The sequence below is a fragment of the Chiloscyllium plagiosum genome, unplaced genomic scaffold (assembly GCF_037043375.1).
Source record: "Chiloscyllium plagiosum isolate Xiang-an unplaced genomic scaffold, Cpla_swu_hap1 HiC_scaffold_23, whole genome shotgun sequence".
NCBI lineage: Eukaryota > Metazoa > Chordata > Chondrichthyes > Orectolobiformes > Hemiscylliidae > Chiloscyllium > Chiloscyllium plagiosum.
The window spans coordinates 3,722,885-3,749,283 of NW_028270161.1; the positions used below are offsets into that span (position 1 = coordinate 3,722,885).

The 26,399-nt window shown below is 41.5% G+C and overlaps 1 protein-coding gene across 1 annotated transcript in view; it reads right to left on the reverse strand.

Moving 5' to 3' along the window:
• The window catches only part of LOC122561882 (endosome/lysosome-associated apoptosis and autophagy regulator family member 2), a 117,901-nt gene that overhangs the window by 34,372 nt on the left and 57,130 nt on the right, over positions 1-26,399 (reverse strand). The window contains exons 2-9 of the mRNA XM_043714206.2: positions 25,100-25,220; positions 21,004-21,196; positions 18,756-18,903; positions 16,654-16,740; positions 14,594-14,699; positions 10,885-11,037; positions 6,020-6,108; positions 950-1,130 (exon numbers count right to left, since the gene is read on the reverse strand). Coding sequence (XP_043570141.1) covers positions 950-1,130; positions 6,020-6,108; positions 10,885-11,037; positions 14,594-14,699; positions 16,654-16,740; positions 18,756-18,903; positions 21,004-21,196; positions 25,100-25,220 — 1,078 coding nt within the window. The remainder of the gene's footprint in view (positions 1-949; positions 1,131-6,019; positions 6,109-10,884; positions 11,038-14,593; positions 14,700-16,653; positions 16,741-18,755; positions 18,904-21,003; positions 21,197-25,099; positions 25,221-26,399) is intronic.

Genomic DNA, 26,399 nt, shown 5'->3' on the forward strand with positions numbered 1-26,399 from the left:
GTGGTTACTATTCACTTTACAAATGACAGAAATCACAGTCACTTCAGCTTGTTTTTTCACTTCCTTGATTACACAAACTTCTAAAAGTTTACCTTTGTGGAACTGAAAGTCCACAGAGAAAGGAGATTCCAAGCATTTTGTTGCAGAAACTCAGCACAAAGTGCATTCAAATCACCAACAGAACAGCTTAGAGCCTTAAACCATCACTGATGTAAAGATACAAAACCAAATTCCAGCAAAGGCAGATAATTTCCTTTCCTCAATCTCCAAAGTAAATACTGATTAGCACTGCTGCCTCATGGCGCAAGGAACACAGGTTCGATTCCACCCGCAGGTGACTGTCTGTGTGGAGTTTGCACGTTCTCCCCGTGTCTGCCTGGATGTCCTCCAGGTGCTCTATCTTCCTCCCACAGTCCAATGACCTGCATATTAAGTGAATTGGCCATGGGAAATGCAGGGTTACAGGGATAGGGTAGTAAGGTGAGTCTGGGTGGGATGCTCTTCAGAGAATTGGTGTTGGGCCGACTGGCCTGTTTCCACACTGTGGGCATTCTGTGCTTCTTTCCTCCCTGTAATATCTCTTATTGGGGTTGACCTGCAACCCTCCAGTTCACCCCCCAGCTAACCATCCCTTACACCCACAACTTCACAATCAGTATTTACAAGCTATTCAATCACAAATGCTATCATAACTAAAGCCAACATCCCACTTTCCAAAGTCAAACTAATTGAAAAGCGGTAGAGATTTTGAACTTTACCCTCTATAAACCCATTGGAGTATCTCCTGATACCAATCAACATATTCAGCATAAGCTGGGAATGAAACATTGGATCGTTCGATCTAAGTGACTGTGATTTACAACAGAATAGTCACCACATGCTCAACAACTGTGCATTTATAAAGCTGGTTACAAAATAAAGTCAATAAATCAAACTCCAGGATACTTACGACTCATTCCATCTGAGAATGTACCCGTAGGGCAGGGGGCACAGACTGAAGTCTCATTGTTGTAGAAACCAGGGTTACACGGTGGGCAAGGCTTCTTCTCTCCAGATGGAGGGAGCTGGACGGCATTTTTCATATCCTCCCTACAAAGCTTCGGTGTAATCCACTTATACATGATCTGAGTCTGAAAAACAAGGAGGAAACGCTCTACTTTCCATCAGTCCAAAGATGTGCAGGTTGGGTGAATTAGCCATACTAAGTTGCCCATTGTGTTCAGGGATATGTAAGTTAGGTGCATTAGTCAGGGATAAATGAAGGAGATAGGGCAGGGAAATGGGTCTGGGTGGGTTACTCTTCCTAGGGTCAGTGTGGACATGTTGGGCTGAAGGGCTTGTTTCCACACTGGATGGAGTCTATGATTCAAGTTTCAAGCATGTAATGTACTAATAGTGGAACCATATGAACACATTACATGAACAACGTCATTTCTGATTTCTTTTTACTCATTCATTGGATCTGGGCCAACATGAGGCTGTTTGGGCCAATATTGAATGTCCATCCTGAATTTCTCCTTGAACTCAGTTGCTTGCTAGGTCATTTCAGAGAGTAGTTAGGAGTCAACTGCATTACTATGGGTCTGGACCAGCTAAGATCAACAGATTTCCTTCCTTGAAAAACATTAATGTCAGGGCTTTTATAACAACTGAAAACAGCGACCTGGCTGCCATTAGACTCACTTTTCATTTCATGACTTTGATTTCCATTTTTATGCACACCAACTACAATGGGCAGCATGGTGACACAGTGGTTAGCACTGCTGCTTCACAGCACCAGGGTCCCAGGTTCAATTCCAGCTGCGGGTGACTGTTGTGTGGAGTTTGCACTCTCTCCCCTTGTCTGCGTGGGTTTCCTCCGGGTGCTCCGGTTTCCTCCCACAGTCCAAAGATGTGCAGGTTAGGTGAATTGGCCATGCTAAATTGCCCATAGTGTTAGCTGCATTAGTCAGAGGGAAATGGGTCTGGGTGGGTTACTCTTTAGAGGGTTGGTGTGGACTTGTTGGGCCGAAGGGCCTGTTTCCATGCTGTACGGAATCTAAGCTAATCATTCCTCCCACAGTCTAAAGATGTGAGGTTAGGGTGAATTAGCTGTGGAAACTGCAGGGATAAGGTAGGAGGGGTGGGTCTAGGTGGGATACTCTTCAGAGACTTGCTTTCACATTAAAGGGATTTTGTGAACTCTTAGTCTGAAGACATCAGTAGACAGAACTTCTGCCCATCTTCCCAACCTAACTCACACCACTGATTTTCCAAAAACCAAAAGCAATATTTAGAGCAAAACAAATTAGAGCTCAGAGCTGTATTTTTGTATTTATGACTGAAGTAGGTAAATGTTATTTGAGTAATCATGAGTAGCATTTCAAATATAATCAATGAAAAGCTCCTATCCATTTATCCTTCATTCATTCACAAGGTGTAGGTATCATTGGCTGGGCCAGTATGGCCTTAGTTGTCTTTAAACTATTTGGGTCTCTAGGGTTTTTCAGAGGGATATTAAGAGTCAACCACATCACTGTGGATCCCAGTCTCATGTAGACCAGACCAGGTAAGGACAGCAGATTGCCTTCCTTTAAGAACATCAGTGATCTAGATGGAATATTACAACAATTGATGACAGTTACATTGTTATTAGGTTTTCCTTTAGTTCAAGACGTTATTGAATCCAAATTTCACCAGCTGCAATCAAAGGATTTGAACCCATGTCCCCCCAGAACATTAGCTTGCCTGGTTTAGCTTTTTGAATCCAGCCATATTCACAGCATGCCACCACCTCTCCAGGACAGGAGGGGAAGAATTGCAGGTTGCATTTAAATTAGGTAAACTGGGTAGTAATGAGATGCAAATACATGGAAATAAGGTACTAGGAAGATTATCATCCTGCTGTTGAAATCTTAAAGAAAATCAATGTTAAGCAACAGATTTTTTTGATTCCTGACATATTTTCCCTAACCAAAAGAGAAAATGTGGAAAATCTCAGCAGGTCTGGCAGCATCTGTAAGGAGAGAAAAGAGCTGACGTTTCGAGTCTAACTGACCCTTTGGTTTCAGATTCCAGCAACCGCAGTAATTTGCTTTTATATTTTCCCTATTACCCACATCAATCAAGGAACAGGGAAATTCTGCCCATGATAACAATCTCGTATATAAAACAGGAGGAAACACAATGTCTCTAACCTACTCAATGCATCACACATTGAGTAGGTTAGCAGCTCTGACTGATTTCACAACAAGTCCCGGAGGCAATATTCCCTGGAATCCTTCACCATAATTAAAGGCTAGTGAGTAATTTTATGGTGATATCAAAACCACCCGGTGGCTCAGTGGTTAGCACTGCTGCCTCACGGCGCCAGGGACCTGGATTCAATTACAGCCTCAGGCAACTGCCTGTGTGGAGCTTGCACATTCTCCCTGTGTCTGCATGGGTTTCCTCTGGGTGCTCTGGTTTCCTCCCACTGTCCCAAGGTGTGCAGGTCAGGTGGCTTGGCCATGCTAAATTGTTCAGTGTCCAGGGATGTACAGGTTAAGAGAATTAGCCATGGGAACTGCAGGGTTATAAGGTGTGGGTGGGGCTCTTCAAAGGGTCAGTGTGGACTTGATGGGCTAAATGGCTTCCTTCCATACTGCAGGGATTCTATGGTATCACCTCTTGAAATCTGGGTTGAGTAATTGGCAGAGTCACGTGATGACAGTGAAATCACTGCTTCCATTCTACCTTAGTAACATCTCATTCAATGCAACTTAATCAGGTGATTTTCTGCCAACACATATTCCTTCTTAGTATTAAAAAAATGACTTTACTGCTACACGTAATTTATTTTTGCACAAAACGTACAGAGGTTGCAGAGAGGAAGCAATAATGCCACTGGACCAGTATCCCAGGCTAATCATCTGGAGGAGAAAGTGAGGACTGCAGATGCTGGAGATCAGAGCTGAAAATGTGTTTCTGGAAAAGCGCAGCAGGTCAGGCAGCATTCAGGGAACAGGAGAATCAACGTTTCGGGCATGAGCCTGAAGAAGGGCTCATGCTCGAAACGTCGATTCTCCTGCTCCTTGGATGCTGCCTGACCTGCTGCGCTTTTCCAGCAACACATAATCATCTGGAGGATGTGGGTTCAAATCCAATGGTGGCATATTGTGAAAATATCAATCCAATTTTGAAATAGGGAACGGGACTAAAAATAACAATGTAACAACAGTTGATCGTTGTACAAACCCATGTCCTTTAGAGACAATACCCTTCCTTCAGGGAAGGAAATCTGCCATCCTTACCAGCTCTGGCCTATATGTGACTCCAGACCCACAGGAATACGGTTGACTCTTGACTGCACTCCCGGTAAATTGGTTTGGGCAATATATGCTGGACCAGCTACATCCCATAAATTAATAATTGATTTTAATTAAAATGCAAGTAATAAAATTAATAACATTAAAAACAAAACAAACAAAATCCTAGAAAAAAGCCAAGCCTTCTCAAGAGGAGCAGCAATATCCTACAAATGCTGATTTCATGTCAGAAATTTAATGAATGGGGGAGAGAGCAAATGTAGCTATATTTATGTCATAGAGTCATAGAGCTGTACAGCATGGAGACAGACTCTTCAATCCAACTTGTCCATGCTGACCAGATATCCTAAATTAATCTGCTTCCATTTACCTGCATTTGACCCATATCCCTCTAAACCCTTCCTATTCATATACCCAACCAGATGTCTTTTAAATGTTGTAATTGTACCAGCCTCCACCACTTCCTCTGGCAACTCGTACCATACACGCACTACCATCTGTGTGAAAAAGGTGCCCCTTGGGTCCCTTTTAAATCTTTGCCCTCTCACCCTAAACCTATGCCCTCTAGTTATGGACTCCCTACCCTGGGGAAAAGACGTTGGCTATTCATCCTCATGGTTTTATAAATCTCTATGAGGTCACCACTCAGCCTCCGACGCTCCAGGGAAAACAGCCCCAGCCTGTTCAGCCTCTCCCTGTAGCTTAAACCCTCCAACCCTGTCAACATCCTTGTAAATCTTTTCTGAACCCTTTCAAGTTTCACAACATCCTTCCTATAGGAAGGAGACCAGAATCGCACACAATGTTCCAGAAGTGGCCTAACCAATGCCCTGTACAACTGCAACATGACCCCCTAATTCCTAACGTAATTAATGAAAAATTACACAGACATCAGACAAGACAACTGAAGGTCAATGTCTACAGCACTGCGCTGTAACACCTCACCAAGGTTCATATCAATGCTTTCCAAACCAACGACCACTTCCACCCAGAAGGACAAGAGCTGCAGATACATGAGAACACCACCCCCTGCAAGGTCCTCTCCAAGCCACTCCCTATCATGACCTGGAAATATAGCGCTATTCCTTCAGTGTCACTGGGTTAAAATCCTGGAATTCTTTCCCTAAGGACATTGTGGGTCAACTTACAGCACATGAACTGCAGCAGTTCAAAAATGCAGCTCACCATCTTGTGATCACTCTCTCTCTCTCTGTCTCTCTCTGTCTCTCTCTGTCTCTGTCCCTCTCTCTCTCTGTCCCTCTCTCTCTGTCTCTCTGTCTCTCTCTCTCTCTGTCCCTCTCTCTCTCTCTGCCTCTCTCTCTCTGTCTCTCTCTCTCTGTCTCTGTCTCTGTCTCTCTCTGCCTCTGTCTCTCTCTCTCCCACTGTCTCTCTCTCTCTCTCTCTCTCTCTCTGTCTCTGTAGCTGTAACACTGCACTCTGTTCTGCTACCCTGATGCACTGTGTATGGTGCAATCTGCCTGTATAGCATGCAAAAAAATACTTTTCACTGTATCTTGATACATGTGACATCAATAAATCAAACTCCAACAGGGGATGGGCAATAAATGCTGACCCAGCCAGCAACACTTACATCTCGTAAATTAATTAAAAACATTGTATATTTTTATCAAGAGTCCATTACTTGGTGGTTGTAAAGGTATACTTGCAGATAACGTTCATATGGGTAGAAAAATTAGCATTTATACTTAAGTGCTATTAGTAAGACTACAAACCTTTCTCTCATTGTCACATCGTGTATGTATCTGAAAATAGTCTTTCTCTGTACACGGTGGGCGGTCTTTGCACTCACTGGATCCTTCTTCTAGAAAAACAGCAATGAGGTAAAAAAGTGTAGTTTAGCAACATTAGACCTCTTATTTATTTGAGAAGCAATGAAAATTAACTGCTAAAGGATCCATTTGGAAAACACACAATTCCAGAAATCTTCTTGTTTCTATCACTAAATCATGAACCCTCTCAGTGATTTTAATGAAAAACCATGTCAAACATATCACAATCAATTGTATCATGATATATCATCTCTTAATCTATCAATGAAGAGAAATCTCACTGACTCCCCACCCCCCACACCACGTCTACCCTTTAGGAACTAGACATTGTCTCTACACGCTAACAGGAAGTGCTGGAGAATCTCAGCAGGTCTCTAATATCACGCTTCATTCAAACTGCTCTGAAGAAGTCATGCCAAACTCAAAATGTAGCCTGTTATCTCTCTGCAGATGCTGTCAGACCTGCCTGCCAAGGTTTCCAGCATTCTCTGTGTTTGTTTTGGATTTCCAGCATCCCCAGTATTCTGCCTTTGTCATCTTTGCAAATTCCTGTATCAAAGCAGTTGACATCCCTACTCAGTAGGAATTGGGAAGGAAGTCAGACCACTATGCGCTTGTGTTTCAATGTGTACTATAACCTCAAGCATCACCCCACCAGGTCACAGATCCTGTTAAGCTAAAAAGTGGCAGAGAATTATGTGATTTACCTTATTCGATTTATACATGTTTTGTACCATAAAATCCACTTTAGTTAAACAGCAGCATCATTATAAAGAGCCTGACTTTAGTCAGCAGGAGATGTCTGTCAGAAATCAGCAGTGAGCTGTCACAATCCAGTTCAAAACATTGTCAACTTCATTAACAATCATGTGGCAGTCTGCCCTGATATCACCTTACACAGCACTATGTCAAATTATGTTTGAGAACACTCTTGTGAAGCATCTTGTGACATGTTACTGCATTAAAGGCACTATATAAATGCAACTTGTTGCAACATCCATGGGCAGGATTGTAAGATTAGTGTTAATGCAATGGTGCAAACTGTTAACATTGGGGACACCTCCCGCAAGGAACTCGCAATCTCTGTCGCTTGCATTTTCAATTCCCTGGCAGCAATTTATATCTGATGCTCATGGTGTCCAACAGCAGTCAAACTGTTGGGGAGGTAGTGGTGTCAATGGACTCATAATCCAGAAACCCAGGCAATGTTCTGGACCACAAGGTTCAAATCCCACCATGGTGCAATCTGTATTTTTGTAAAGATCTATAATTAAGACTCTACTAATGACCATGAAATGATTGTTAATTTTCATAAACCTGCCGTCCTTACCCGGTCTGGTCTACATGTGACTCCAGGCCCACAGCAACATCATTGATTTGTATCTGCCCTAACAAACAACTCATCTGCATCAAACATTAAGAAATCTCAAAATTAGGATTGCTACTGGAAGGACAAACTAGAATCAAAACAATGACAGAAACATCCTAGTACCAAACTTGGGAGAGCTATCTCACAGACTGGTCTAACAACAGCCTGACATAGCCATATTCATGGAATCATACCTTACAGACAATGTGCCAGACACCACTATCACCATCCCTGGATACGTCCTGTCTCACCAACAGGATAGACCCAGCCAGTTGGGGGGCGTGGAGAGGCAGCAGCACAGTGGGATACAGTCAGGAGGGAGTTGATCTGGGAATCCTCAACATTGACTCTGGACCTCATGAAGTCTCGTGGCTTCAGGTTAAACATGGGCAAGGAAACCTCCTGCTGATTACCATGTACCATCCTCCCTCGGCTGATGAATCAGTACTCCTCCATGTAGAACAACACGTGGAAGATGCACCGAGGGTGGCAAGGGCATTGAATGTACTCTGGGATGGGGGATTTCAATGATCACCACTAAGAGTGGCTCAGCAGCATTCCTACTGATCAAGCTGGTCAAGTCCTAAAGGGCATAGTTGCTAGACTGGGTCTGCAGCATGTGGTGAGAGAACCAGCAAGAGGGAAAACATACTTGACCTCATCCTTACCAGTGTGCTGCCTGCAGGTGCATCTGTCCATGACAGTATCGGTGAGAATGACCACCACACAGTCCTTGTGGAGACAAAGTCCCACCTTCACATTCAGAATACCCTCCATCATGTGTGGCATTTTCACCGTGCCATATGGGACAGACTTCAAACAGATCGAGCAACTCGAGAGTGAGCATCCATGAGGCACTGAGACCTTCAACAGCAGCAGAACTGTACTCCAGCACAATCTGTAACCTGATGGCCCGGCATATCCCTCACACAACCATTACCATCAAGCCAGCGGATCAATCCTGGTTCAACAGAAAGTGCTAGGAGCAGACAATTCACAGGAGACGGCAGCTCCACAAATACCCACATCCTCAATGATGAAAGAGCCCAGCACATCAGGGCAAAAGATAACACTGAAGCTTTTGCAGAAATCCTAAGCCAGAAGTGCAAAGTGGATGATCGATCTCAGCCTCCTCCAGTGGTTCCCAGCATCACAGATACCAAACTTCAGCTAATTTGTTTCACTCCATGAGGCACTGGATACTGCAGAGGCTATGTGCCCTGACAGAGGTGTACTCCAGAATTTGCTGCTCCCCTAAGCAAGCCGTTCCAGTACAGTTACAACTCTGGCATAGAGTCATAGAGTCACACAGCATCTGCCCAGTAATGTGGAAAATTGTCGAGGGTGCAATTGAGCACATTGATGGCTGCAGCAATCTCATGTTGAATGAAGGAATGTTGGAAAGTAAAGGGATCAAGGGTTACAGTGCGAAAGCAGGTAAATGAAGCTGAGAAATATATCAGCCATGAATGAATGGCAGAGCACTCGATAGACTGAATGGCCTCATTCTGCTCCATGGTCATATGGACCTCAAATAGTAACTCTGCTTTCTCACCTGCTGCTAGATCTGCTGAGTTTCTTCAGCAATTTCAACTTTTTATTCAGATTTCAAGCATCCACAGTATTTTGTTTTCGAAAGAAATATAAGTTGTCTGCAATTATGGGTAATGGCCACTGGGTGTCACCATCAATCAAACACTTTGGTGCACTCATTTCACTAATTTTCCCTGAGTCACTTGGGAGGTAACATTTTAATATACATATATGCAAGTTTCATGTTTAACTTCCCCAGATCACTTTGTACCTGTAATACAGACTCACCAATACTTGAGTATGCTTCATTAATACACTTTGGGTCCTATTCTGACCCACTCTGTTTTAATGAAAACAGCATCTTTTCAATAACTTGTTGCATTGTCTGTAAAGAACTAGGTGCTAATTAATGAGGAACCCATTTATGTTCTAATAGCTCCCATGGACAATATTCATAACAGCATTAGATTGCCAATAACATAGAAGACCAGTCTGACAGCCTGTTAGAATTAAACAAATACAACTGTCATGTTTACAAACCAAAGGTATGATTAACTAAATGACAACCAAAAGATCAAACAGCCACTGACACAACTCCAGTGCTTTACGGTACTGCTCTCGATGCTCCTAACGTGGTCTTCCTTCAGCTACCATTGCTTGTGCAGGTACTGTACCAGAACGCAGTTTAAAAGGATGAGGAAAGATCTGATTGAAACTTAAAGATGACTGAGAAGCTTGGATACAGTGGACGTGGAGATGTTTCTACCAGTAGAAGAGACTAGGATCCAAGGGCACAGCCTCAGAGTGAATCCTTTAAACCGAAATGAGGAGGAACTCCTTCAGTCAGAGGGAGTGGAACACAATGCTGCAGACAGCTACGGAGACCAAGTCACTGAATGTATTTAAGACAGAGATAGGTAGGTTCTTGATTAGTAAGGGAATGAAAGGGTAATGGGGAGAAGGCAGGAGAATGGGTTTGAGGAACATATCAGCCATGATTGAAGGAAGGAGCAGACTTGATGGACTAAATGGCCTAATTCTGTTCCTATCTCTGAAGGTCTTGTGACCTGCTGCCAATGGATAGAGCCAAGCATGACCAACCTTTCTCTATAAGATAATCCATCCATCCAACCCGGTATCAGTTCAGTGAACCTTCTCTCAGATGCAACTGTAGTTATATCCTTTGCTAAGCAAGGACACCGATACTGTATACATTACTCCAGATGTGGCCTCATCAATGCTATGAGTAACTATGGCAAGCCTTCTCTACCTTTACCTTCCTTGCTACAAACACCATTCCTTCTCCCTTTCTAATCCCATGCTATACATGTAGGAACAGCCTTTGATAAATAGATAGTTGAGTTTCTGCAGTATGCTGTGATGTTGCTGTGACCTCAGTAGTCATGCGGTAAGACTCTGCTAGAAGGTTGGAGCTTGTACAGCTCTGAACATGGAGCTCTGAAGCTTTGCCGTCATGTGCAGATTCTTAATAAATGTCACTCAAGACAAACCTAGAGGTCTGAACTGAACTTCAATAAAGAACAGAAGAATTCATAGTAAATCTGTACCTGCGTGTTAGCTGTTTATGATTTATGTTCCAGGACACCCAGATCCCTCTGCACTGCAGCATTCGGCAATCTCTCTCTAATTAAATAAAATGCTGCTTTTCTATCCTTTCTGCCAAAGTGAGTAAGTTTGTATTTTCCCATATAATCATGTTGTGAATACGATGCATCTCAGAGTCAGTGGAAACTACAAAGCGTTCAGAATTCTTCACGTAGTAAACAACTCAGAATACTTTCACAATCCATAGATTCGTGGAAACCCCAGGAATTTGCATTGAGGAATTGGTTAAAAATAAATTGAGTTACGCCCATTCAAACAACGTAATACAAACCAGCTATACCTGAAAACTGTTTGGTTTCATCACATTTCTGACAGGAACTGGCTCCTCTTCCAGAAAACATATTTCGAGGACAGGGCTTACAGACTGAGGAACCAGCAGTATCACTAAACGTTCCCGGTTTACACAGGAAACATTCTGAAGTATAGGCTACACCTGTTCAAAATAACATAAGACATTCAATGTATGTACCTTCACATGAGACTTTGTGGTTAAACTCAAAGTAAACAGTTAAGACTTCCACCAGGTAAAGGAAAAAATGACGTTCAGGCGTATTTATGTCTCATGGGTTTCTAAGGGAAGTCAAACAATGAACTGTAGATTGTTGAAAAAGCCACTCTCTTTTGTAACCCCCACCCCAATCTGAACATTTCAGGCTAATGTTTTGGACCACCGGCAAAACAGGTTTATCAATGAGCAACTCAACCTTATTAGAATCAAGAAAGTTAAAGAACAACACGAACTCCAGAGATTCAATGACGCTGATCTAGTTGTCATTAGGTACCAGTTAGAACAACTCTAACATTTCATGATGACAGCTTGCACTGAATACACAGCAACAGGAGGGATTAATGAAATATTCCTGAATAAACATTTCTATCGAGGATCCAACGTGGTCTTGAGAGGTCTAATAAGGGAAGGAAGAATGGCAGATTGAATGGCAGATCCTAGGGAGAACTGAGGAACAAAGGGACCTTGGCGTACAAGCCCACAGATCCCTGAAAGTGTTGGGGCGGGGAGACAGGGTGAAGGAGGAGGCATATGGGATGCTTGCCTTCATTAAACAGGGCATAGAATACAGGAGCAAGGAAGCCTTGATACAACTTTATAAAACATTGGTTGTGGATGGAATATTGTGGATGAGCAGTTAAACTGGCACAGCATAGTAAGCTATGGACTAAGAGCAGGTTAATGGAAGAGAGAGAGAGAGAGAGAGAGAGAATCTGTGTGCATGTGTATGTGTGTGTCTGTGTGTGTGTATAGTCTCTGTGCGTGTCTGTGTGTATATAACAGGGAATGGGTCTTCTTTAGCTTCGCAAGTTGTAACGAATGGTTGCCACAGGGATCTGTGCTGAGACCTCAACTGTTTTCACTTTACATGAAGGATCAGAAGGCACAGTGGACAAATTTTGAAAAACGATACAGAGACAGAGTTGAGAAGGCAGTTGTGAAGAGGACACAAGGTGTTTACAGAAAGATATTATTGGTTAAATGATTTGGCAAAAAGACTGCAAAAGAAGCATAATGTGGGAAAATGTGAAATTTTCCATTTGAAAGAAAGGATTTAAAAGAAACAAGTTATCGAAATGGCGAGAGATTACAGAGCTCTATGATGCAGAGGGATCTGGGTGTCCATGTGCAGGAAACTCTAAAGGTTAGTATACAGGTACAAGTAAGAAAGCTAGAAGAATTTTATCATTTAGCACAATCAGAGAATCCCTACAGTGTAGAGGCAGTCCATTCCACCCAAATCCACAGCATTCCATCCAGATCCACCCTATCCCTGTATCTCCCATGACCTAACCTGCACATCTTTGGACTGTGGAGGAAACTGGAGCACCCGGAGGAAACCCACGCAGACACAGGGAGAATGTGCAAACTCCACACAGACAGTCACCTGGTGGATTTGAACCGGGGTCTCTGGCGCTGTGAGCCACCATGCCACCCTGAAGGGGGCTATGCTCCAGTTAAGCAAAGTTTTGCTGAATTGCCTTTGTAAAACTGTGAACAATATTGGTCACTTTATTTAAGGAAAGATATAAACACGTTGCATGCAGCTTAGAGAACTCTTATTAAAGTAATGCTTGGAATGGACAGGAGGAAAGGGTGGACAGGTTGGGACTGGTGTGTAAAAGAGGAAGAGCTGACTTCATTGAAACAGAGAAATCCTGAGCAGTTTCAATGGGGAGCTTCCAATGGTCCAAATACAGGGGCATTTTTATGTACAGATAGGGAGCAAATGGGTAGCCTCCAAAACCATCCCTCCCCCATACCTCCAATTCCCCTCTCCTCACCCCATAAGATTGAAAACAACTTGTTTCCTCATCACTGGGTCCCCACAAGGACTAAGTCAGCCTTTAGTATCCAGAATTTGAAGGCCTCTGATTGGCCTGCAGCTTCTGGCACTGCAGGTCACGAGTGTCCAGGCCTATGAGAGGGTGAGATGCTCACTCTCACTCATCAACCAGCTCCTAATAATCCGGTTGGTGAGCACCAGCTGAGTTCTCTCATCAATGGGGATGGTGTGTCAATCACTAGCTAACACGACAGAATCTTCGTCAGCAAAGCTGCATAGTATAAATCCTCTGAACTGTACTTAAAATAAACATTAAGCCACAACACTGAGCAAGTTTCAGGCAGGCTCTGAATCTAAACCGGAGGATTTGAGAACAATAAACAGTCAAACCGTGAGCTGAATCAATTTTCAGATTGGTCACTGTCACTATATGAATGACACAATCTTCACATTAATAACTAATTAATTGGTTAATTGATGGATTTTGGAACATATCTTATTTCTTTTAAATTTATACATCAGACTGGGACGTTTTTCACTGGAGCGTAGGAGGTTGAGGAGTGACCTTATCGAGGTTTATAAAATCACAAGCAGTATAGATAAGGTGACAGGCAGGTGTCTTTTCCCCAGGGTGGGGGATTTCAAGACTAGGGGACGTATGTTTAAGGTGAGAGGAGAAAGATTTTTAAAAGACTTGGGGGTAACTTATTTTTAACACAGTGAATGGTTCATCGGTGGAATGAACTTCCAGAGCAAGTGGTGGATGTGGGTACAATTACAACATTTAAAAAGGCATTTGTATCGATAGATGAGTAGGAAAGGTTTGGAGGAATATGGACCAGGAGCAAGCAAGTGGGACTAGTTTAGTTTCAGATTATAGTTGGCATGGACTAGTTGGACTGAAAGGTCGGTTTGCGTGCTGTGTGACTCTATACATGAGCAATGCAGGCTGGCCCGCAATTATTGGCCAACGTTAATTTTCCATCAGCAGGGAGTGACAAGCCACTTTCTTGAGTAATACAAGTGGTGTGCGGGGTCAATTAAGAGGGCAATTAAGAATTAACCACATTGCTCTGAGTCTGAAGTCAGTCATACCTTGCTAGACTGGGTGAGGATAATAGATTTCCTTCCCTAAAGGATGTTAGTAAATCAGATGGATTTTTATAACAATCTGGCCATAGATTGGTTACCATTCTCAGTACTAGCATTTACTTCTAGATACATTAAACTCATTCAATTTACATTCCTCAGCTGCTTTGCTTGGATTTGAACTCATGCCCCTGGACTACCTGTTACATAACCTAAACACTTTGCTCCCACACCCAGAAACGGAAGAAAAAGCTTTATTGATTATGAAAGGAGAAAGAATGTGGAGTTATTACTTACAGGCAAATTGAAACTAAGACCCATAAGAAAGATTTTCTTACCAATGCTTCCTGAGCTGGGATTGTCATAAGGCAAAACACAAGGATGGAAATTGAGAAAATGCTTAAAAATAACGTTAAACAGTTCAAAATAACCAAAAATGGAACAAAACTTGCACTAAATTCAGTTTGTTTAAATCCAAAAATTGTGCAATGATTGCCAATACACATTGGTGAACAAAATACTAATCTGAACAATGCTTTAAAAATAGAATAACTCAGCTTGTTATATACAAAAAAACCTTCAGTCAAGGATTCTCGCAAAACTTACCTTCAATATGGATGTTTTTCAAGAGAACTGGATTGGTTATTTTCGTACCCAACATAATTCCTGTGGTCCTCCAGTATAGGACATTTGTCCCAGTATTCAAATCCATCTATACAAACAATTATTCAAGGAATTAGTGTACCTTTTCGTTATCATAATTTACTTTCTTCAAGGATAGGTTTCTAAGCCGCAGAATGTTTGAAGCACAACAAAAAGATTTTAAATACCCAGTTCTACTTTTAGCAAAGGTACCAATTAAGTTTAAACATCAATAGGATTAACTCGAAAGTTGCAGGTAAAATAGGTAATAATGAGACCAACTGTTCATCAGTTACAAGACAGGATGACTTTTCCAATTCCAGTAGCATAACGGCACTTAACCTTCCAATGACAATTTAAGACTTTCAATCAGAACTCAGCTTATAATCATGATGTGCACTATCTAAACTTAGCTGAGACAAATATCACTAAAACTAATCAATCCTGAAGTCACTTACCTATACTGGCTTCTGGATTAGTGCTGCTGGAAGAGCACAGCAGCTCAGGCAGCATCCAAGGAGCTTCGAAATCGACGTTTCGGGCAAAAGAAGGGCTTTTGCCCGAAATGTCGATTTCAAAGCTCCTTGGATGCTGCCTGAACTGCTGTGCTCTTCCAGCACCACTAATCCAGAATCTGGTTTCCAGCATCTGCAGTCATTGTTTTTAACTATACTGGCTCCCAATCCATCTGAAATCAACCAGTCAGTCACTGATGGACTTGCTTGTCTTCATCCCTAACCTCTACAAACTCACTATTCCAATTGTAGTTCTTCCCTCTTCTATCAACTCTCTGTTTCCCTTCATTCTGCCATACGCCTGGCCCCATGTTCTCTGTAAACTCCTCTCTCTTTCTGCGCTTGCATCAATCTCCTTAAATTCCACCTCTTTTAGGAAGTTTTTGATTACTTTTTCAGTCACTAGCCATTCATCCTTACAGCTTTGTGAGTTTGGTTTCTAGATTAAAGATATGATATGAATGCACATATTATCTCCAAAATGATCAACTGCCATTTTGAATGTTAGTGAACCCATCATGATTGAGAAGTGGTATCTGCTATCCCAGGTAAATTCAGAACAGGGAGAAACCCAAAGAAGTTCATCCTTGTTTATTTAGAAACATTTCCTGAAGATCTATAAAGTTGGTTAATTTGTCTGAGTAGATACAAATAATTTCACATTTAGAGGGATCAAGTCTGCACATAGCAGGAGAAGACATTACACAGAAAATGACCCTTCATCTCATAGAAATGTACAGCACAGAAGTAGACTGTTCTGTCCAACTTGTCAATACTGACCAGATATCCCAACTCAATCTAGCCCCACCTGCCAGCACTTATCCCTCCAAACTCTTCCTATTCATATACCCATCCAGATGCCTTTTAAATGTTGCAATTGTACCAGCCTCCACCACTTCCTCTGACAGCTCATTCCATACACGCATCATCATCTGCGTGAAAAAGTTGCCCCTTAGGTCTCTTTCATATCTTTCCCCTCTCACCCTAAACCTATGCCCTCTAGTTCTGGACTCTCCCACTCCAAGGAAAATATTTTGTCTATTTATCCTATCCATTCCCCTTATGATTTTATAAACCTCTATAAGGTCACCCCTCAGCCTCCGACGCTCCAGGGAAAACAGCCCCAGCCTATTCAACCTCTCCCTATAGCTCAAATCCTCCAATTGCTTTATAAATATCTTTAAACTTATCAGTCCAAGTATGTCTCTTAACTATTTCAGTATTTTGAGTTTTTACTTTGCTTAGAAGTAATTTCAATGTTTTTCACTCCACAACTGTTTTTCTACTCACTGAAATATATTCCCATTTTACACTGAACTTTCTGTACTAAATAATGCGTTTTAATTTCCAAGCTCTGAAAAGGATCAGGTAGCATCTTCTATTCCAAACAGAATGGAGTTCAGCTCTATTCACAGCAACCTTTCTTTTACCATGCCATTCCGGATCATTGTCGAAGCTTTCCTCTTGCAGTCATGTATTTTGAACAGTCAGGTGCTATATCCCACTTACTGAATAATTTTTCCATTCATCCCTTTCTGTTTTGGGCATCCATTTTTGTTCTGCCATTTCTGTATCCTGACACCGATCATTTTGTACCTGGAAATAACGGATTTGGAATAAAAAATCATGAAAAAACAATTGCATATTTCTTTTCATTACTTGAAGCAAAAAAAAATTTTCAGATAATATTAAGATAGCTTCATCAACCTATAAACAAAATAACATTTGGGTCCTCACAATGATTTGATTATTGCTTACATAGAGTTTTGTTTTGTTATGACCACACAAGGTATGTCTGAGGAGAGGTCCATGAACCGTAAATCTGTTCAGCTCATTTCATTCCTCCCTTCATTTCTGATGTATTTCAATTTAAAGAACTTAGCTACACTTCCTGTTCATATTGCACTCCAGAAGTGCATATTCACCAACATTAGTAAAGGACAGTCATACACCAAGAGCCATCACTTGACTAAGCCACAGTTACAGGTGCCAAAGAATAAGCCAACACCTTCAGTGAATGCTGAAGGTGTTCACCCATTTTTGGGCAAAAACGACGAGGGGATAATGAGTTTATATCATTCTAAAACACCTACCTTCTCTTTCTAACATGACACTTCTGGTCTAATCTTTCATTTATCCATCAAGTGGATTCAGATCAAGTTACTGCACGTCTTAATCTAGGTGGAAGTATACTACCAGGTGGTACCTTGCTGTCATGTTAAAAGTCTAGTCATTCTGACTGAAGGTGACATTACCCCCCACAGTAACCAGCATCTTCCCCACCAGCACCAATCTCACCTCCCCACAACAAAATAACTCCAGTTCTAGAAAGATCAGGATTACCACGGATTGGCCAAATCTTTTCCCAGTGATACCTTCCTGTGCATTTTTCTCATTACTGTGTAGGTGCTGTGTAACTACGTCAGCTTGTCCACTTTTGAAAGTTACGGTCCTGAAGAAGCTACAAAATACAAATCGCTACTCCACTGCCTTTACTCTTCCTTCTCTACTTACATCACAAAAGCAATAAAGATATCACTTGGCTCCTCATGGCATAGCAGGGAGAAAGTGAGGACTGTAGATGGCTGGAGATCAGAGTCAAAAAGTGGGACGCTGGAAAAGCACAGCAGGTCAGGCAGCATCCAAGGAGCAGGACAGTCAACGTTTTGGGCATAAGCTCCTCATCAGGAATTTCTGAAGAGCTTATGCTCAAAATGTTGACTCTCCTGCTTCTCGGATGCTGCCTGACCTGTGCCACACTTTTTGACACCTCATTGCATAGCAACCTAACATAGAAATGTTAACAACTTAATACAAACAATTTTTAAAAACTGAAATGGTCATTCTACAAAAAACATCTCTTTACAATAGCTGAACATAGAAATTATGGCAATTACATCGTACTAGATTCAGCTTAACTCAGTGAGAGTCTTCAGAGACACAGCAGTTTCAAGCCCTATTCCAGATAATAGAACATAGAATCCCTACAGTGTGGAAGCAGGCCATTCAGCCCATCAAATCCCCATCAACCCTCCAAACAGCATCCCACCATATCCCTGCATTTCCCATGGCTAATCCATTGAACCTACATACCTTTGGACTGTGGAGGAATCCCACACAGACACAGGGAAAACATGCAAACTCCACATAGCCAGTCACCCGAGGCTGGAATGGAACCCAGGTCCCTGGCACTGTGAGGCAGCAGTGCTAACCACTGAGCCACTGTGATACTTCAGTATATTGTTAAAGGTGCCAACTTTCAGATGAGACATAGAATGTGATGACTAAATCAATTCAGATTAGCATAAACCATGACGTTGCAGTTCTCCCTGTCCGGTCCATCATTTATTATTAACAAAACAGATCAACTGTCATCAACCTCATTCCCATTTGTGTGATCTTGATATGGATGAATGACCTGCTTTTGTTTTTTTTTTCAGAAAACTATAATTCAAAATAATCCACTAGTAGTGATGTCTGTAGGAATATTCTGCGCACAACAATGGCACTACTTAAATTCAACTTCTCTCTTTGTCTCACAGAATGTTGGCCCTGTGGTAATTTATGTCTTTTATTAACTCAAGAGAAATATTTAACTAAACTGCACTTACAAAAAATTCAAAGAAGATAGAGTTATCCAGATATTGATAATCAAATGTAACACTTCCTGATTTCTTCAGGTGTACGGAGTAGATGAGGGAAACTGTGCAATCATCCCTGTTTGAAGCAATATAACGTCCTCGGGGAACCCAGGAGGATCTGTAAAAGAAATAGTTAATTGCAAGCAAAATTACTCCAAATGATGCAAGATATAAAAGTCAGGTCTCGCTTTCTCTCAGAAGTTTCACTGAGATGATAACAAGGTGAGTATGCATTTTTCTTTAATGAAAGGCATTTTCTTTAGGGAGGGGCTGTGTACTTTCTCCTCAGCTTATTTCCAATGGCAAATTGTAAATACTGGACAGTTGCCAGCAGACTGCTGGTTTCCTCAAACTCAGTAATAGCAAACTTCAATTATTCAATAAAACCAGCAAATGCACTTATTAGGTGAGCAAGTTGCAATATCATTCAAAGTTCTGGATTCTAACCTCAGGCATGTCAATTTCAAAATACAATTTATTATATTCTAGTTCCTTGCTTGCACACTGGAAGCTATGGTTTTTGGAATATTTTCTGCAGATTTAAGTGCTAGATATTCTAAATGCTGCCCGTTAACCATTTTCAAATGGTGTGTGTTCAGTTTGAATTTCCTTTTCTGTATCTGATTGTAATATGGCCACACCCATCAACTGGATTTCATGACACAGTGATTGTGCAAGAAGGCAGGGAGGTAGTGGTGTAGCTGTAATGTCAAATTCCTCCACATTAGCTGCTGGAATGTAAATTCACATAATAATGTTGGAATGTAGGGCTAATCCAGAACTCACATGCTTCTCCTGACCTTATACCTGATCCAAATGCAATTTCCTCCTGGAGCACTGGACCCTGATGTACAACCCAAAACACACACAGACCGTGGTGCATGTGTGACACACACACACATGCAAACAGACAGTCCTGATGGTGACTGTGACAGGTACTAATTGTGGTAAAAACTCACCTAGTTCGCGAATGGAAGAAAGTGCACTGTCCGTACATGACTCCAGAGCCACAGTAATGTAGCTGACTCAGACCATATAGAAACAAATCCTGTCTGCTCCCAAAGTTACACATGAAAACACACTTGGTAGTAAGCTTCTTTAAAAATTCATTTTGATAACGAGCAAATTGGCTGCAGGCACAATCATTAGTTTCTACACAAATTACAGCAAAAATGTTGGTTTCTAATCAAGAAATAACAGACAATACAGAAGAACTGATTATCAAAGCAAAACAAATCTCAGTGAAGGTTTACTTGACTAAGCCCTGGGGAGTGGGTAAATGGTTTAACGAGGAAATGTTGGACAGACTGGGCTTGCATCTGCTGGTCTTTCAAATAGTAAGAGGCCATTTGATTGAAATATAAGATCCTAAGGTGTTTTGACACAGAGGATGTGGAGATGATGTTTCCATTTGTGTGAGAATCTGGAAGTAAGGGTCACAGTTTAAAAATGAGAGTTTGCCCATTTTAGACAGAGACAGGGAACACTTTTTTTCCCTCATAGAAGGTTGAGAGTTTTTGGAACTCTCTTCTGTAAAGGTAATGGAGGCAAGTCTTTAATTATTTTAAGGCAGAGGTGAAAAGATTCTTAGGGTTGAAACATCATCGGGGTGGACAGGAATATGGAGTAATCAGATCAGTCACACTCGTACAGAATGACGCAGCTTGCCTAAGGGCTGAATGGCCTACTTCAAACTTATTTTTAATCATTTTTTGGATTTGGGTGCCACTGACTGGCCAGCATTGAAAGCCCATCCCTAGTTGCCTCTTGAGAAGGTGGGGGTGAGCTGCCTTCTTGAATCGTTGCAGTCCACCTGCTGTGGGTTGACCCACAATGCCGGTAGGGAGGGAATTCCAGGATTTTGACCCAACGACTGTGAAGGTATGGTGGTATATTCCCAAGTCAGGATGGCTTGGAGGGAACTTGCAGGTGGTGGTGTTCCCAAGTACCTGCTGTCCTTGTCCTTCTAGATGGGTCATGGGTTTGGAAGGTGCTATCTAAGGATTCTGATTCTTATAAAAAAAAGAAAGATCCAGTTCTAAGGAATGATTTCTTGTCCAGAAACATTAACTCTGATTTCTGTCCACAGATGCTGCCAGACCTGTTTAGATTTTCCAGCAATTTCTGCTTTTGACCCCAATTCTTCTATTTGTGAGTAGCTTATATAAACTCTCAGCATAGACAGAATGGAACAATAATCTGTTGCTGGGTTACTTACAATTTGCAATTGTCACTACTGGTAATACTCTTTCCAAACTCATCAAAAAAGGCTGCTGCAGTTGAGAATCCAACTGGCATCGTATCCCAATCGTCAAATCGAATGCCACTCCCCAGTGAGTAACTCCCTGCTGCACATTTACTGCAGCTCTGGTTTTGTAGTTCCAGAAACTCCCCAGATCCACAAGAAAAGGCTGGAAAACAGGGAAAAGAATAAGATCATAAGACACAGGAGCAGAAATTAGGCTTTTCGACCCATTACGTCTGCTCCACCATTCAATCATGGCTAATAGATTTTTCAATCCCATTTTCCCACTTTTGCCCCATAACCTTTGATCCCCTTTGCAATCAAGAACTTATCTATCTCCGTCTTAAATATACTCAATGACCTGGCCTCTACAACCTTCTACGGCAATGAATTCTATAAAATCGCCACACTCTGGCTAAAGAAGTTTCTCCTTATCTCCGTTCTAAAAAGCCTTCCCTTTACTCTAAGGCTGTGCCCTTGGGTCCTAGTCTCTCCTACCAATGGAAACATCTTCCCAATGTCCACTCTGACCAGGCCATTCAGTATTCTGTAAGTTTCAATTAGGTCCTCCCTCATCCTTCTAAACTCCATCGAGTATAGTCCTAGAGTCCTCAAGCATTCCTCATAAGGCATGATTGCAAGTCACACAGATTTCAGTCTGTTTTTTTTGGTTCAGTGAGAATGTTCAAATCCCCAAGTTTGAAAGCTGGTTAACTCCTAGGACCACTAATGCATTTTGCATAGAGATTTTACAGCATGAAAAAGGCCCTTAAGCCCATTGTGAAATATACTTTTTTTAATGTAACTGGTAGGGTTGATAAGGGTGAGCCCGTGGATATGGTTTACTTGGACTTTCAGAAGGCTTTTGATGAAGACCCACAAATGAGACTAGCATGTAAAATTAAAGCACATGGGATTGGGGGTTGGGATAGTGTACTGATATAATTAGAGAAATGATCAGCAGACAGGAAACAAGGAATAAACACGTTTTTTTCCAAGTGGCAGACAGTGAGTAGTGGGAGGCTGCAGTAATGAGTGCTCGGACCCTAGCTATTAATGATATTTATTAATGGCTTAAATGAGTGAACTTGTATTTCCACGTTTGCTGACAACAGAAAGTTGGTTGAGGGGTAAACTGTGAGGAGGATGTGGAGATGCTGCAGTGTGATTTAGACAAATTGAGAGAATGGGAAAATGCAAGGCACATGGAATATGTGTATAAATGTGTGGTTATCCAATTTGGTAGCAAAATCAGGAAGGAAGATTATTGTCTAAATGGAAATAGATTGGGAAAGGGAGTAGGGCAATGAAACCTACTTACATGGAAAGTAAGTGCACATGTGTTGCAGGTATCATTGAAGGGAAGTGATTTGTTGGTCTTCATAGTGAGAGGATTTGAGTCCAGGAGCAGTGATGTCTTGCTGCAGTTATACAGGGCCACGTGAGACCACATCTGGAGTATAGTGTGCAGCTAGAATCTCCTTATCTGAGGAAGGATGTTCTGGTGTTGGAGGGAGTGCAGCAAAGGTTTACCAGACTAATGGAATAGCAGGATTGACTCAGAGTGGTGAGCCTGTGGAATTTTCTGCCACAGAAAACATTGATTGCCTTAAAGAAGTTAGATATAGCTCTTGGGTCTGAAGAAATCAAAAGTATGGGGAGAAAGCAGGAACAGGGGATTAACTTGAATGATCAGCCATGATCATATTGAAAGTTCAGAAGGCTAAAATGGCTGAATAGCCTTCTCCTGCATTTATTTTATATATTTCCATATTTTTATTTATGGTAAGAGAAAAATCTACATCAACTTGTAATGTTAACTCTGCCCTTTTGACAGACCTTATCAAATCTATTGATGACTTCTAGAACATTCTATTTGGCAAGTCTGGCATCAGCATTGAACAATTGTTAATTATTTCTGTGCTTACTTTTCCAGTAGATGATTTAACTACAACAATGTCAATTCCAATATCTATTAATCTGCAAATTAATCATTCTGACACTAACATTCATTCAGTTCTGACAGAAGCAGATTAACAAAAGATATATTCTGACTATTGGATCGCAGGTGCATCCAGCTGCTTCTCTATTCCCAAAAAAATGTTAAAAATGAATTTTTAATATCTAAAATAATATTTAAAAGATGATAACAAAATATATTCTTGACCAATAGACTAACTGGCAATATTATTTGAGTGCCAGCGTCTTCTTCCTGTTCTAATACATCCAATCAACATCTAACAAAGGAAGGAGCATGTACAATCCTGGTCACCCTGCTGTAGGAGGGGTGTTGTTAAACTCGAGGGAGGGAAGAAAAGATTTACAAGGATGTTGACTAGACTGGAAGATTTGAGCAATAGGAAGAGGCTGAACAGGTTGGGTTTTTTTTCCTGCATCAGAGGTTGAGGGGTGACCTTATAGAGGTTTATAAAGTCACAAAGGGCATGGATAGGGTGAATAGACGAGGTGTTTTTCCTAGAATTGGGGAGTCCAAAACTAAAAGGCATAGGTTTAAGATGAGAGGGGAAAGATTAAAAAAAACCTGACGGGTAACTTTTTCATACAGAACTGCCAAAGGAAGTGGTGAAGACGGGTACATTTGCAACATTTAATACGATGGGTACATGAATAGCAAGGGTTTAGAGGGATATGGACCAAGTGCTAGCAAATGGGACTAGGTCAGACTGGGATGTCTGTTTGTTGCGGACCAATTGGACAGAAGGATCTGTTTCTGTGCTGTATGACTATATGAGTACAGACTGATTACATGTCATTTCCAAATTTTGTCACTTCTTATCATTTAATCTCTCATTTTTGGTTTGTTTGTCCCATAACATTGCACTTTCACTACGTTACTGTCCAACCCAACAGACTGGCAATGTTAGTTTGTAACATCAACTTCAATTGCCTCATTTTAAAAGTGCCAAATACGGCAAACACTTGAAATCAGAAACAAAAACAGAAAATGCTGGAAATGCTCAGCAGGTCTGGCAGTGTCACTGGACAAAGTTCACAATTCAGCTTCCTGACTGTCAGAATTTGTGGTTAGATTCTGGTTTTCATTCAAAAAAGAATGACTTTTTGGGGTAAGATACTAGGATCTTCCGTGTTGGAGTAAACCATTCCAATGTCACAAACAAATACAGGAAACACTGGAGAGATTCAGCAGGTCTGGCAATATCTATACAGAGAAAAACAGAGTTCATGTTTCGAGTCCAATGAACCTTTATCAGAACTCACTGAATTCAAAACATTAACTCGGTTTTTCTCTCTCCACAGATCCTGCCAGGCCTGCTGAGTTTCTCCTGAAATTTCTAATTTTATTTCAGATTACCAGCATCTGCAGTTCTTTATTTTAAACTCAATATCCCAAAGTCAATTAATTCAATTCAAATTTCCCAAGTCTGGAGAGACTTGCATGTGTGCCTCCTGGTGATTAGTACAGGCCTTGGATTTACTAATCCAGCAACATCACCATGATGCCACCATGCCCTCTATTGAGAATAACCTGGAAATGGGATGGCTCAGTTGGCTGAATTGTTGAGTTGCAATGGAGAGTGATGCCAATAGTAAAGGTTCAATTCCCTTGCCAGGTGGGGTCACCATGATGGCCCTGACTTATCATTGATCATACAGCACAGAAACAGGCCCTTCGGTCCAGTTCATCCATGCCAACCAGGTATCCTAAACTGAACGAGTCCCATTTGCCTGTGTTTGACCCATATCCCTCTAAACCTTCCTCATCCATGGATCTATCCAAATGTATCAACCTTGCCCTTAGCTGAAGCACAGTGACCTTCATGTAAAACCCACCAGCAGCTGTCACTTCCACCCTTTCTCTCTCTCTGATAGTAGAACATTCTACAGCCCTCTAGGACTATGTCAACTTTCACTTCACAAATAATAAGCTAGAATATAAAAATTGCTTTGGTTTAAATAAAATGCAATTTTTTGTATTAAATGCCTATGTGATTGTAGAAAAAGCAACAGTTGATAGGGAGCTCGACATGACGAGGTTGCTTAAATACTTTGGTTTTACGCCAACAAATAGTTTTAAACAGTAACTTACAGCATTCTCTGCCTTTGATTGGCTCAGGCAATCCAGTGCACGTCCCTGGAGATTTAGGAATGGCAACTCTCCACCGGGACCCAGTGTTGTCACATTCTGTGTACTCATAGTGGTAATCATTCTGTATAAAAAAATACAATAGGAACGTCTATCACATTAAAGAAAGGAAATGACCTGGGACAGCACAACAGCTGCCAAAAGTGAAGTGTGGGGATAGGAGTTTCCAAATCTCAAACATAATTATCTCCAAACTGCCAGATGTAGATGTTCACAGGGTTGTGCTATTTCTGCACAATGAAGAGTTAGATGGAATTAACCCTTCAATGTTTTTAGAAAATGTAATCACGCTACAGGAAAGGAAAACGTTATTGGGAAACAGACAACACTTATTCCTCAACCATCGACGTGATAAAGCTAAAAATCACACAACACCAGGGTTAAAGTCCAACCGGTTTATTTGGAAGTACAAGCTTTCGGAGCACTGCTCCTTCATCAGGTAGCTAGTGGGCAGGATCATAAGACACAGAGTTAATAGTTAAAAAATCAAAAACTGTCATACAACTGATGCGATGACATTGTGAAGGAGCAGAGCTCCGAAAGATAGTGTTTCCAAATAAACCTGTTGGACTATAACCTGGTGTTGTGTGATTTTTAACTTTGACCACCTCAGTCCAACACTGGCTCCTCCACATCATCGATATGATAGACTGTCCAGTCACCTTCCATTTCCCATTGCTGTTTGTGGGATCTTACTGTGCACAGCTCAATTACAAAACTTCTACGCAGAAGCACAACCACTGTACTTCTAAAGTACTTTCATCAACTTTACAGCTCTTTTGGGCTTCTGAACCAGAAAAGACATATAAATAGATGACTTACTTTCTTAAAATCTGGTATTAATGGTGTGCTTTTGTCATCGACTATATTTGTCCTTTGCCTGCCATTTATGTTGATGCGAAGCTTCTCCCAGAAACAAAATTACACAGTGTAGAATTTTAGATGAGTACTAGTGATTTTTTAGGATTTGAAATACACCATATGTAAAACCAGGGAAAGGGGGAATCTAGAAATAAGATCAAAGCCTGGGCAAAGAGGAGGGTTTTTGGGAGATTATTTTGAGGAAGATTGCATGGTAGAGACTTTGGAAGGAACATCTAGAAGCAGGTAGTTCAATGAGGTTGCTACCGTTTGCCACTTTAATGTACCAGGCGAAAGTGAGGACTGCAGATGCTGGAGATTAGAGTCAAGTTTAGTGTGGTGCTGGAAAAGCACAGCAGGTCAGGCAGCATCCGAGGAGCAG